The sequence below is a fragment of the Pseudorasbora parva genome, chromosome 9, assembly GCF_024679245.1.
Source record: "Pseudorasbora parva isolate DD20220531a chromosome 9, ASM2467924v1, whole genome shotgun sequence".
NCBI classification, from domain to species: Eukaryota; Metazoa; Chordata; class Actinopteri; order Cypriniformes; family Gobionidae; genus Pseudorasbora; species Pseudorasbora parva.
In genome coordinates this window covers 15,419,119-15,432,877 of record NC_090180.1, presented here as the reverse complement: position 1 = coordinate 15,432,877, position 13,759 = coordinate 15,419,119, and the positions used below count along the sequence as shown (strand labels likewise).

The 13,759-nt window shown below is 38.5% G+C and overlaps 1 protein-coding gene across 4 annotated transcripts in view; it reads left to right on the top strand.

Moving 5' to 3' along the window:
- Positions 1 to 47: 47 nt before the first annotated feature.
- The window catches only part of ssbp3a (single stranded DNA binding protein 3a), a 53,093-nt gene continuing 39,381 nt past the window's right edge, over positions 48 to 13,759 (top strand). Inside the window, exons 1-4 of one of the 4 annotated variants that reach the window (XM_067454087.1) lie at positions 48 to 264; positions 657 to 729; positions 829 to 890; positions 1,229 to 1,313. In XM_067454087.1, coding sequence (XP_067310188.1) covers positions 209 to 264; positions 657 to 729; positions 829 to 890; positions 1,229 to 1,313 — 276 coding nt within the window. In that variant the 5' untranslated portion in view covers positions 48 to 208. The remainder of the gene's footprint in view (positions 265 to 656; positions 730 to 828; positions 891 to 1,228; positions 1,314 to 13,759) is intronic. The other 3 variants (XM_067454089.1, XM_067454086.1, XM_067454088.1) reach the window with 3 other exon arrangements.

The window sequence follows — 13,759 nt, the reverse complement described above, 5'->3', positions numbered from 1 at the left end:
GAGGGGGATCGTGAGGTCACGTCGAACATATTCATTGGTCTATGAAGCTGTCAATCATCCACCACGGGTTCCCGCCCACAGTTCATGATCTGGCTGTGGCAGGGTCGGTTGAAGCGGATGGGGTCAGAGGCGGGCTACACGTTGACAGCTGGAGCACAAGGAAACATCGCAGTCAAGCTGGCAGACGCGTTTATCTTCACCGCAAGACATGTTCGCGAAAGGTAAAGGGACCGCGGTGCCATCGGACGGGCAAGCTCGGGAAAAGTAAGCGCGCAGCTCTCTCTCGCTCTCTCTGTCTTAACAGGCTTATTTACACGCACAGCTGTTATCATCTCTCCTAAAACGAGTGTCTTGTTCAATATGTTCTAGTGATGTTTTAGTGGAAGCTGAATTTTCCCCCCGGTTTTAATGTATTTCTTTATTTGCAATAAATGTAAGTTTTTCTTTTTTTACTTTTATAGGAGCATTCTATTTATTTCACATGTCTGTTTGCAAACGCCCATGGTGATATTGATTATAGTTTTGGAAATGCAGTAGATTCAAACTGTTGTTGATGGAAACAAACTGCAATGATGGATCTCTATAAATTAGGCTGTTATTAACCTATATAATGAAAGCAGGCAGTTTAACCGGATGACATCTGTGTTATTATACAGGTTGGCATTATACGTCTACGAATATTTGCTACACGTGGGAGCTCAGAAATCCGCACAGACGTTTTTATCAGAGGTGTGTATATTAAGTGCATGATCGTGTGCATTGACCAAACATGTTGTGCGTTCATTGTGTGTGGTAAAGTCATCTGCTGTCTGTTTTTATTATGTTTAGATAAGATGGGAGAAGAACATAACCCTTGGTGAACCTCCGGGCTTTCTGCACTCTTGGTGGTGGTGTGTATTAACTCCATTATCAAAATAGTATAAACTTTAATATTAGAATGATTGAAAAGATTGGATACCAGACAGTGGCTTTAAATGTTATTTGGCTACTTGGTTTGGGGATTATATGAAAATAATTTGAAGGGAAAAGATTTTAATAGCAAAATTACTATTATGATTTAACCTAAAATATTTGGGTTCTCTGCAATATTACGCAGAAAAAGTAAGTTAATCTCAACAGATAGCCCATAGTCTTGATACATGTTGCCATATTAATGTTATGATCAGTAAGTGTAACCATTGTGACACTGCAATATCTTCTCATTACAAACATTGCCGTCATTATACAGTGTGTTTTGGGACCTGTACTGTGCAGCACCTGAGAGAAGGGACACATGTGATCACTCCAGTGAAGCGAAGGCCTTCCATGACTATGTAAGTGATGCGTGTTTAATTCACTCACTGATACAAAGAGATCTGCTGTTTCACAATGAGATGAAACCACTGAAATGTACCTCTGTGTTGTAAAGCAGAGTACTGATTGCAACTTATTTATTATTTTAGTTCTGGGTCAGCTTTGTTTATCCTCATTCTATTAAATGTTAAAATGGTATTGAATATCATTTTCCAGATTTGCACACTTGATTTGAATTTGATTGCACATTTCATGCATTGCTGTGTATGTATGTGTGAGCTTGTTAACATGAAAGAATTTCCTTCACATTATTATTATTCTTGGGGATTAGAGGATCGGGATACTATAGGATGCATGATGTTGAATGAATATGGCTTGAATGTCAGAATATTGATAGTATTATATAACAGTGGTGTACATTTAGTGTTTGTGTGTACATGCTACCAATACTCTCACTGCCTTAGGATGGAAATGTAAAAAGTGCTTATGAAGCACAAGTAAAATTAGACTTCCACCATGTTGAAACCAGGAATGATGCAGCAAAGTAACGAGTGATATAATCTTTGTCATGTAAATCTTGAGATATTGCGCTAACCATCCGTGACCCTGACAAAGGTGTTTTGTGAATCGCTTGGTTTGTATTTCAGTGGTGTCGTGCAGTGTAGCCTCACTCACCATGAAATGTCATTGATCCAAAATCCTGCACATACTTAAAAAAAGGTATCATTAAATATGTGACCCTGGACCACAAAACCAGTCATAAGGGTGAATTTTTTTCCATATTTAGCTGAGGTGCAACAATTTGAAAATCTGGAATCTAAGGGTGCAAAAAAAATCTAAATATTGAGGGAATCTCCATTAAAGTTGTCCAAATAGAGTTAGCAATGTATATTACTACTACTAATAATTGTATTATTAGTATATATATATATATATATATATATATATATATATATATATATATATATATATATATATATATATATATTATTTGTGGTAGGAACATGATCTTTAATTAATATACTAATGATTTTTTGGCATTAAAGAAAAATGTATCATTTAAACCCATACAATGTAGTGTTAGCTATTGCCACAAATATACCCATGAGACTTATGACTGGTTTTTTGGTTCCAAGTTCAAATATGTCCTGATTGTCCTGATGCAGTTTCTCATTCAGACACTTTGCTTATTGCATCATGGCTGGTTACTGTAGGTGTTCAAGGTGAACTAGAGTCCATAAAATGTGTCTGAACACACCTGGCCTGAAAATAAGTCCATTCTTAATTAGAAAGCTGGACATTTGCTTCTTCAACTTGTGACGTTTGATGGAATGCTTACAGTTAAATCACTATGATGACTTTTTGTTTATGTAATTGTCATTGTTCTCCATTCGGGGTCTTTTAGGTTACTTTGATGCATTGATCACAATGGCTTTGGGTTAGAATGAATGGAGAAACTTCTGTTATTTGAAACAGAAACCAGTTTTACACAAATCTCTGCAAATCCTAGAGTTTTAAAATGCTGTAGATGTTCTTAGGCTGGATTAGGTTGAGTAAGCTGTGAGGATTTATTTTGTAGTTGTGGAGCTGGGTCCCTTCCACAACAGACATTCTATCAGGTTGCATAACTTTAACTCTGGTGCAATGGCAATATAATCATAATTCATAGTAAGAAACATTTGAAAAATTTAGTTTGTAATTTCTTTTGGAAGAAATAAACTTTTATTCAGCAAGGATGCATTTAATTGATCAAAAGTGACTGTAAATTGGCTACATTTTTAATTAAATATTTTCATTTCTATTTAAAAAAAAATGCTGTTTTCTAATTTGTACTTTCTAATTATCAAAGATTCCTGAAAAAAATATCACATCCACAAAAATACCAAGCAGCACAACTGTTTTCAACATTAATGATCAAGTAATGATTCAGAAAATTCCATTTACATTAAATTAAAAAATTTTAATGGATTCAAGCAATCAGTTTAAATTGTAATAATATTTTAGAATATTACTGTTCTTTTTGTACAGTTTTTTTTGTAAACAAATTTTCATAAAAAAACTGTAATTTTTTATTTTTTACAATATACTGTATTTTTTGTCAAATACATGCAGCCTTACTTGGAATACCTTTTCTTTCAAAAACATAAAAAAAAATCTTCCCAACCTCAGCCTTTTGAACAGTAGTGTACCTCAGTCTAAGTGTTTGTGTTACTTTTACATGGCCATTTACTTCAAGATGTGCAGTATAATGTGGAAGGTCTTTATCTGTCATTGTACCATTAAAATATGGCAGGCAATCCTCATGGGACCACCTGGCCCTTTAAAACCTGAAATGGTGGTCGATTGTGTTGGGATGGGGGAGGGGAGCTTACAAGATCTGATAATGGTGAGGTCTCCTCTTGCTTTTTAGCTTTTTAACCCTGACACAGCAGGAAAGTGTGGCGCACCCGCCTCACCGCCCTTCAGGGCAAAAATAATACAAACTGCCAAGAAATAGGCACAGAAAACGAACCTCTCAGTTAGAAGTGCATGATTCAGTCATTTGACACGGATGGCAATTAAATACTGGTATACATTTTCCGGTCATATGTTGTTGTATTCCTGGAATGTAGCAGACAGTCAAAAGAGGTGCTTTGCTTTGTCACACCTGACAGATTTTTTTGAGTGAGCAAGCTAAATGTTGGCTGGAGCAACAGCTGAATGCAAAGGCGTGTGTTGGAATCATTGATTTGACTGTCAAATCTTTTCACTGCTCAATTTTCCTCACAACTTTGAAGGTGGTTTGGTAATCAGCATTCACGAGTGTGCCATTGAAAGTGTGTGAAGACCCTCCAGTCCCCTGTGTATTCTGTAATGATATTAACATGGATTGATTGCTTTGATCAATCAGAGGTTGACACAATCCAATGCAAGGTCACAATTATGATCTCAGTCCACACGTTTGTTTTTTTAACATGATGGGGTCATTCAATTGAATACTATTGGGTTTTTTTTTTATACTGCACTAATGTTTTTTTCTTTTACCCTTAAGAAATAGTACCCTAACTTTTAAATGTGACCCTCACTTGACCTTTTCCTAGGGATGTTTAATTAATCTGTTACATAACAGATAAGTATCTGTCAATATTGGACATTTAATTGTACAGCTGATTGAATTTTTACAATTACATTATTCAGAGCCCTGCACAGGACTTGCAGGAGGAAAAAAACAAGCTATAGTGACCACAAATTAAGAATTAGTTCCTAAAACGTAATAATTAGCTTTAAAACAAAGAAACAAATCAGCAGAAGGTGGCCACAATTTAACTAAAACTAGTTAATCTATTTAAAACAAAGAATCATGTGACACTAAAGACTCAAGAAATGGCTGCTGAAAATTTTGCTTTGCTATCACGCAAACAAATGACATATTCAGAGTTTTTCCTGCATTTAAAATATTTTGGTGGCTGCCAAAATAACTTTTTTCCGGCCAAAGATTTGGATCATTTGATGGGATGCACCTGCCGTTCTGCATTGCTGGTACTGGTACAACAACATGTTTTTGCAGAGTTGAGCTTTGCTGCCAAACACAGACATATGTTGAGTACGCGAATGCAATGACCAATCAGATTGTTTAAAGGGTTACTTCAGTGATTTAGTATTAAGCTTTGTATTTAAATTTGGTCATTAATGTAAAAAATAAATTTTAAAATATTTTTGAGTTTGGTGCCTTCTAGGCTAAGAAAAGACAAAAAATGTGTTTTTGTCTCATGGGGATGAAAGACAACAACTCCCAGAATGCACTTGCTTCACTGCCCTACGTGGCCACTCCCAAAGTCATCGCTACTGGATTACTGGATCAATGGATCAATAATTTTCAGAAAATCAGTTTAGTTAGAGAACAGACACTACTAGGGCTGGGTTTCGATTCAAATTTCAAGAATCAATTCGATTCCGATTCTCAAGATCTTGAATCGATTATCATTATTCGATCTGATCCGATCCGATCTTTGCGATTTAGATAAGTGTTTTTAAAGAGCATTTTTTCCAGCTGTTACCTGAATATTACAGGACTGTAGTTATGCAACATATTGATACTATTATTATAGACATTCAACTGCAAATTAATGGAGTATTGATGGTTGTAAAGAACAACTGAGCGCTGTGGAGAGGGAGCGTGCTGTCATGACAAGCCAGCCATTACAATATCCTTGGCAGTAAGCGCGCGCTGCAGTGAGAACGGCTGTGAGGTAAGCCGCATTCTCGACATATCCAGCAGCCCGAGTTTACTCGTCTACCTAACTCTAGTATTCTCTGTCCGGCGCGGTAACGAGAGAAGAGGAAGAGTGAGGGAAAACTTGGTCTGTCCGCGGCGCTTCTTCAGCACGGCGGCGGCGGTATAGTGACGAGAGCTTCGGCTTGAGTTTGTTTACCTACACTAGTATTCTCTGTCCGTGGCGGTTCTGGAGTTTTCAAAGCTGCCATGTTCGTTGTTTTAATGTCGTTCCACCTCGCGCGCATGCGTGAATTCAATGACGCGGCAAATTAAAATTCACGGGGAAAATGTAGGTTAAATCGATCCTCTGAGTTAAGGAGCGATCTTTAGAGATTTGATTCAGAATTGGTGAATCTATTTTTTATTTTTTATTAACTTTAAGTTTTAGTAACTTTAAGTTAGTCAGAATCAGTTCAACACTGCTCAATTTTTGTTTCACATGAGTTCTAAACACTCGCAAATCCTTTCATTGTAACCAACAAAGTATAAACTTGATGTCAATAAGTGATTCATTGCTCTGCTTCATTTATTATAACAGGATATAAAGCTTCCTATCGTATTATCATGCTGCTAACTACACGTTGCAAAAGTTCTGGATTGACAACCATATTTAATTCAATTGAAAGCGATAACCATAGCAATAGACAGAACAAAACAACCTAATACTGTATGTCAAATGATCTGTGCATAACGTCTTGGAGTCTAAATGCAAAATATTAGACCAGACACTTTTTATTTGTAAAGTTACTTTTCAATTTTTTTCAAATCAGTCACCCACTGATTTTTGCATATATATAAAATAGTTCTAAGCACTCTTATGAGTCTTATGAACTGTCCTGACAGTGATTTATTTTGATTTTTCATGAATAAATAGGATAAATTAATATTGCAAATGTTTCTTAATTTATAATGGATTTAATGTCTGCACTGGGTTCACATGGGTAGTGTGTGTGTGTGTGTATGAGCGTGTTCATCTGCTACCATCGAAGATAATTTTTGACCCAGGTAAAAACCCTGATTTTAACATTCTGTCAAACCAAAAATTATTTAGATGCCAAATATAATTTTTTACTAGTTGGTGCAGGACACTATAGTTTATTTTGTGTAAGTGAGATGACAAAATAAAGTAAACTGACACATTATACCCACAAATTCTTCATATAGTGGACTACCAGTAAAATAGATACAAATTTGGGTCAAATTATTCAGACACTTTGAACTGACCGTTTTGCTTGTTTTTTCTTTCATTACTGCGACTTTTTATACCACAGACTGAACAAATGAGATCATTGATTGATTGCTTGGTCATTGGTTGACCTAAATTGGTATTATCTAATTGTGTACTTGAATGTAACCGCTAACAGCAGATTGGTTGATTGTAATCCATTACATTTCTGTTCTGACAAAGTTTAACTGTGTTTAAATCATTGTCATATTTTATTACCATTTTCTAAACTATAGCGAATAAACTGTGATAATGTGAGTGTTGAAGTTGTCTAAATACATTTTGGTTTGACAGTACATATAAACATAAAACAGTTATTTTATATTGTAATAATATTTTACATTGTCTATTTTAACTGTATTTTACATGCAGCCTTGGTGAGCAATACAGGTTTCTTTCAGAAACAGAAAAAAAAATCATACCTGGCTCTAAGCTTTTGATTGGTAGCCTAGGTGTAAGAGAAGGGGGAGGATGTTGGTTTTACCTGACCAACACAAATCCTCCCCCTTCGCTTCTTTCTTTGTCTGGTTATTTTTTACTGTGACATCAGGGATGTACAATGGCTGTAAAAAAAAAAAAAAACACGCACAAAAAAACCTTTCTTGTGTCTAAATCAGCCTGTCAGGACTAGTCTGTCTAGACCAGAGATGCCCAAACTAGGGCCCGCGGGCCAAAGTTGGCCCGTGGTAACCTTTGATTTGGCCCACCGTACCGTCCGAGGAGGGAGAGAGATAGCCTACATTTTGAAATGATAAACGCTCAAACATCATAATAAGCATGCATGTTTATTTTCCGTCAGTGAAACAACTCACTGCAGCCTGTAAAACAATTAAACAATTATCAGTAAATAATGGTAACCCAAAGAATATAACAAAATCAAATATTCGTTTAAAAAAAAAGATTTGTAGATAGATTCCTAGCCTTTTCCCCCGTAAATTTGCGTCCTATGCCGGCCTGTGATTTGAGATGAATGTGGGACACGAGCTGGATAGACACCTTTTCTAATATCTTTGTATTCATGTTTTCTCCTGATGTTGCAAAGCAACACTTGTTGTAAAAGGGCTGAAGAGTGAATTTTATCTTCCACAAGGCCAAGACATTTAGGCTATATTTGATTATGCATCGCTAGAGAAAGCGAAAGTAAAACCACTGGGTGCACGTGAACTGCGCTATTCAAATAAACTTGACGCGCCTCAAGTCTAATAACAAGCACAAACATAAAATGTAATAAAATAAAATTTGTCAAAAGGTATTCGTCCTACAGTCTTTACCATAGATGTGAATGGGTATAATATACTTAATTATACGCAAACGAAAGGAAGAAGCGTTAATAATTTCCTGTGAAAATGAGTGCGACGCGAGTGAAGATTTGAGAAAAGAAACCAGATGTCCATCAAATCGGGTGACCAGATCGCAAAACAGAATTAAAAAGCTGGCAGATCTTAAATTGGGCTCAGCCCACCTCTCTCATCCAGGGCTGCAATGTTACATCTGCAAATTTATTTCCTTTTTAAACAAAGTTTTGTGCTTTTACTCCTGTGGTAATATTCACGTAAAACAGCATTCACATACCAAACACTGGGTTAATGACGAAAATAGAGCTTTAAGTAGTAAATAGTTTTTATGTAAAGAGATAAATTAAAATAAAAAGTGCACAACTCTTCTTAAGTGGAAGGAAGCTTTTTTTCCCCCATCACGTGGAACCTAGTGCGGGTGAGTCCTTATTTGGGTTACTAAAATAATGAAATTATAGTTTTTAAGTAGAAAATAGTATTTATGTAAAGAGATATAATTTACTATAGCTACTCTGTATTTTATCTTTTTATAAAAATAAAAACAAACGCCGATATCATCGTTCATCCCGATGTTTTACTGTAAACATCGTCAACTGCCAGTTTAGGGGACATCTCCCAACCCTATTTGCTAACAGTCTGTTCCTTTTTTAAAAGAGTACAATATCCGTCAACATTATGAATCTGGATCATTGTGTATTTGACATAGAACCGTATTTTACATTGAACACTTGGGGATTGTTGCCCATTTAATTGGTCATTAAAATGCAACACTTTACAAATAAAACTGCATTAGTTAATCAGATTACATTTGTTTTATATTTATTTTAAACATTATGAAATGAATAAACCCATAGCAACTTTAATGTAGGCCTAATACAGTTTGATTTATGATTTTTTTTTTTTAATTACTTTCGGCCCACGTCTCTCAGTCAAGTTTGATTTTTGGCCCTTCATAGGAAAAAGTTTGGGCACCCCTGGTCTAGACGCTCCAAGCATGGGACACACCGTTCTTCATTAACCGTTGTTATAGGCCTCAAGATTGGTTCTTGTATTTCATAATACATGTTTCCACACTATCAAGGTCTTTGAAACCGTGGAAATGTTTGCAACCCTTTTTACTCAAAGGTTTGCACCACTGTCTGCATTTACAGCCTAGGGAGCAGCAGGGGACTAGAGAATACAGGAAGGAAGTAAACGACAGAGAGAGAGAGAAAGAGAGAGGGAGTGCAGGCAGGGGAGGGGTGCTGGGTCAGGCCTTGGCTCAGTCCTCGTCTTTTTTCCTGTGCTGCAGATAAACAAAACAAAATGAGGGCCAGGAAAAAAAAATCAGGAGCCGGCATTTGTGTTTTCATATATGAGTCCGGGGCCCGCAGCACGTATCTCTCTTTTGTGTGTGTGTTTAAGAGAGAGGGTGGGTTAATTAGTTTGCTCGCTGATAAGAAAGCCCCTGTTCTTGGCTAGGTTGTGCGTGGACACGCTGCAACAGGAGTGGTTATGAATGTGGCTCTCCACTTCTCAGCTATTCCAGGAATTTCCTTCTCTCTCTCTCTGTCTCTCTCTCTCGGTCTCTCTCTCTCTGTTGCCTTGCCAGCTAGGTTGAGTAGGGGGTATGTCTTTTAGAGGGTTGGAATGTAGTCCTGTGTTCTTTAGGCCAGGCTTAAGACCAAAAGTCACTGATCTGCCTGAATTCCTCATGATATTGTGGAGCTCTGGGTGAAAATATTTGTGCCTTTGTTCAGCAAGAAAAAAACATTCTTGATGTGACTTGGAATAAACTAGGTTTTTCAGGCACCAAGTGCCAATAGAGGCTTTTTACACTAAGTCCGCCCACCATTGTCCAATCTAATAACAAGGTCAGGTAGCATCAGCTTTTGACGTGCCTAAAACTAAGACTAAAACAAGCTTTTGTATAAATCGGTCTATCACTACTTTCAGCAGCCAATAAGGGTGTAGTTCTATTTCCTTTCGCTCAGAACCGCCAGCGGCAGCACTGAAAGCACTAGTGAAAAAACCCTTACAAGGTGTCACCTCATGGCTCATTAAGAATCTTCTGCTATAAAGAACCCATAACACATCAATAATCTCATTCTCGCTTGATTGAATCCCATGAGACAATTGTTAGACCCATGCACGGAATGCCTTATAATGCCGCTCGCTGTGCGTCAAGCGTGTTTGATGCTTTCTTTCAGTATTCCTGCCGTCGATCGTAAGAATAGTAGTAGAAGTATCTTAAGATGAAAGCAAGAATAAGACTAAATCTTTTGATTTGGCATGTAAGGTTAACCAGCTGTCTTCTGTGGTATAATTGTTACTGCCTCTCTTGGCTAAAGCTCAACCTAATATGGAGATACAAGAGAAGCCTCTCCCTGAATCAGGTATCACATGGTTGGCAACAATGCATATGGGGCAGGAGTTAGATGTGATGTCAGTGGCTGCCTCTGACTTGCTTTTTGAAGTTACTCCAGTGATGCCAGGTGCTGAGGAAAATTAGTCTACGGATCAATCAATCGCATCACTCTGGACGGAGACTGTGTCTAAGAAATCAGGTGGGGTCCTCTTCAGTCATTGCATCATTTGAGGGAACATTAAAAGCAATACTCACCCACATTAGTCTGGATCCCTCCCAAACCGCAGGGGAGAATGTTTTTCTACATTGTGCACAGACAACATTCTTTACAGTGAATGAGTGTAATCTGCAATTATATCTGTTTTGGTGTGTGCATTACAAAACTCACCAAAGGTTACACGCCCTGATCAGTTAGCCTGCTCACTGCCAATGATGCAGGACCCCGAAGCAGTGGGATTTGGTAGCATGCCACCTATAGAATCTAGTGTGGCAGTGCTCATTGTGTCTCCTGATGAAGCACTTCACGAAAATGTTTCCCGATGTCTACAGACGCTCTGATGAGCTACTTACTCGTGCATACAATTCTAAAGCAAGCCTTGGCCGTTTTTTATAATTTTGTCGCATATGGCTGTGGCCTAACACTCCTCTCTGAATGAAGCACCATCTAATCCATTAGTGATGCATGGAACTAAATAAAAAGTTGCATTACAACCCATGGGTTATCCCCAATCACTGTGGCACAGCTTTAGGCACACTTGTGCAAGCTCAATGGTGGGTTTGATTGGTCCAATCCTCCTTGCCAGAGATATGTCGGAATAATATGCGACCCGTGCCCTGCCGTTGGTACCTGGGCAAGTTTTTGGACCAAATGGAAGCTTTGAACCGACACGTGTCAATCTCTGAAACTCATGTGGGGACATCCTTAGGATCCAGGCCCCATTCGACAGCCTCTGGTGTCTTATCACAATGCTGGTATACCGACGTATAGGCTTCCACAGCGTTTTCTACATCAGAATCCACAAGCTCATCCACCTTCTAGGCATGGTGGGACTCAGCCCTGTGGATGAGCCCCAGCTCCAACAATGCCCCCCCAAAGGTGTGCTCGATGCTCCAACAATGCCCCCCCTACCGGCCTCTACAGAAAAGTGTTCACTGGACCGTTGACACAGTCAGTGTATATCAATGTCGACAGTGGCCTGTTTCACAGAAAGTCACCTGGATCATTGGAGATCAAGAATAAGAAATGAGTGGCTGCTGACTACCCTACCGTATACAGTTTTGCTGTTGACCCCCTGTTCATACTGGCTTGAGACGTACAATAGTTCACAATCCACGCCAGTCAAAGGGACTTTTTTTTTACCATTCTGAATGCTACACAAAAATGTTTTTCAGGCCCATATCACGAGATTGGTTTGTAAACATAGACATGAAGGACACGTCATCTTCTAATTGTTCCGAAACACAGACGATTCCTTCACTTTGCATTCCTGTCCAATATTTCAGTTCAGAGTTCTTCAGTTTGGCAATTTGTCCAGGTAGCATTCTGTCATGAAGGTGTTGCCATACCTTGATGACTGGCTTGTCTGTGCAGCATCTGTTGGACCACATTGCGGCGTTAGGATTTATTAATGCAGTCGAACAATTGTATAGGTCTTGTTCTCAACTCTGTCACAATGTTGGCTGTTCCAACTCCAGAGAGAAATAAATGTCCCAGAAGCCATTTTCAGGTTTGCCACACTCTTTTTTTTCTCCTAAGACTCTTGAGGAATCTCACAGTGGCATCAACAGTACTGCCACTGGGACTGTTGTGGCTCAGTGTCATTGCATAACCCTAGCACCTTGGTCACAGGAGTTTCTGTTTCCTGTTGGGACTTCCACCTGCACAGTGGGTGGTCATAAGGACAGACGGGACCGTCGTCTTGGATGGAGTGTTGAGTCTAGAGCAAGAGGAGAGTGAATGACACTTTGATTGGGGCTCTGTAAATAATGAAGAGTTTACTGCAGTGTTTCTAACCCATCTTTATTTTCACACTGTTCTCTGGGGAAAACTGTTGTTTGGTGCACAGATACAACAGGGAGTTTTGTCAATCATCAGGGAGACACAGAATCATGGGGTGTGCTTCAGGTAGCTCATAGCCTGCTTGTTTGGGTCCAGTTTAACCTGCTGTCCATCTGGGCATTATATATACCAGGTCGACTCAATCAGACTGAGAGTGGACAATCCTAAACTGAGACATTCACTGTATGGCTCACAGGCTGGAGCTGGCACTTCTTGGGGTTTTGAAAGAGATGAGCTTGTTGAGTTGTGTATATGAAACATTGAACTTGAATTGGATAATCTACATTTTCAGCCCAAAAAGCAACAGAGAACTTAAGACAGTGTGTGAAGAACTTGAAAGGGTTTTGAAAAAAGTTTTTCAAAACCCTGAAGGATCTGCAGTTTGTTGCTTTTTGTCATTTACTGGCTGATGTGCTGCATGAAATGGCATCATTAAGTCAGACTCTACAGAAGGCAGTCATCATCCTACCAAGTGCTGTTGCTGCAGTGGAGAGCTGTTTGACCAGTCTTGACTACATGAAAACCAACCCTCTCCCAGATGGTATGCTGGAAATTTCATCACACAGTGTCTGGAAAAGCAAACACCTGGTGTTCATACCACAACTTTTCAGGGCATTGATTTGAGAGGGTAAAAAGACAGTCTGCTAGACAATCTGAGCATGCATGTTCAGCCTGTGAGAAACACCGTCATGCTAAATTGGGTAACCTGCTTGGAGTTCACAAAGATCAAAATGCACAAGCTGTGATGTCATTTGTGATTTTCAAACATGACAAGTGGCTTGTGGCATGTTTCACAAAGCTGGTTTCAGTTGTTACCCAGGTAAGTTCGAGATGAGTTTGAGCAAACTCTGTTTTTTCGGGCTCAAGAAGATGGATTATTATAATGGATTAAATATAATGCATGCATTCATAATTCTTTTAAACAACATGTATTCATTTGAGCTCTTTGTGAACCTATAATAATTAGGCATATTTCTTTGATTCACGTCATGCATTGATATAGTGAGATATTCTTTAAGCTGCCTTCTCAAACAGCAGCAGGGTTTATTCCTGCTTTGTAAACGCATTTCATTTCATGATAATTTTCGAAATGATCTCTCAATCTTCAGAAGAGAAGTGAATCAAACGGGCACTGTGATTGGCTGTTTTCAGCACGTCACACTTTCAGGTGCACATGCTTCAGAGTTAATTGCTAACTCTGGATTAAACCTGAGTTGACAGAGAAAGTTTATACCAAGTTTGAGAAACGGTTGAACTTGATCTAAACCAGGTTGGATTTATCTGG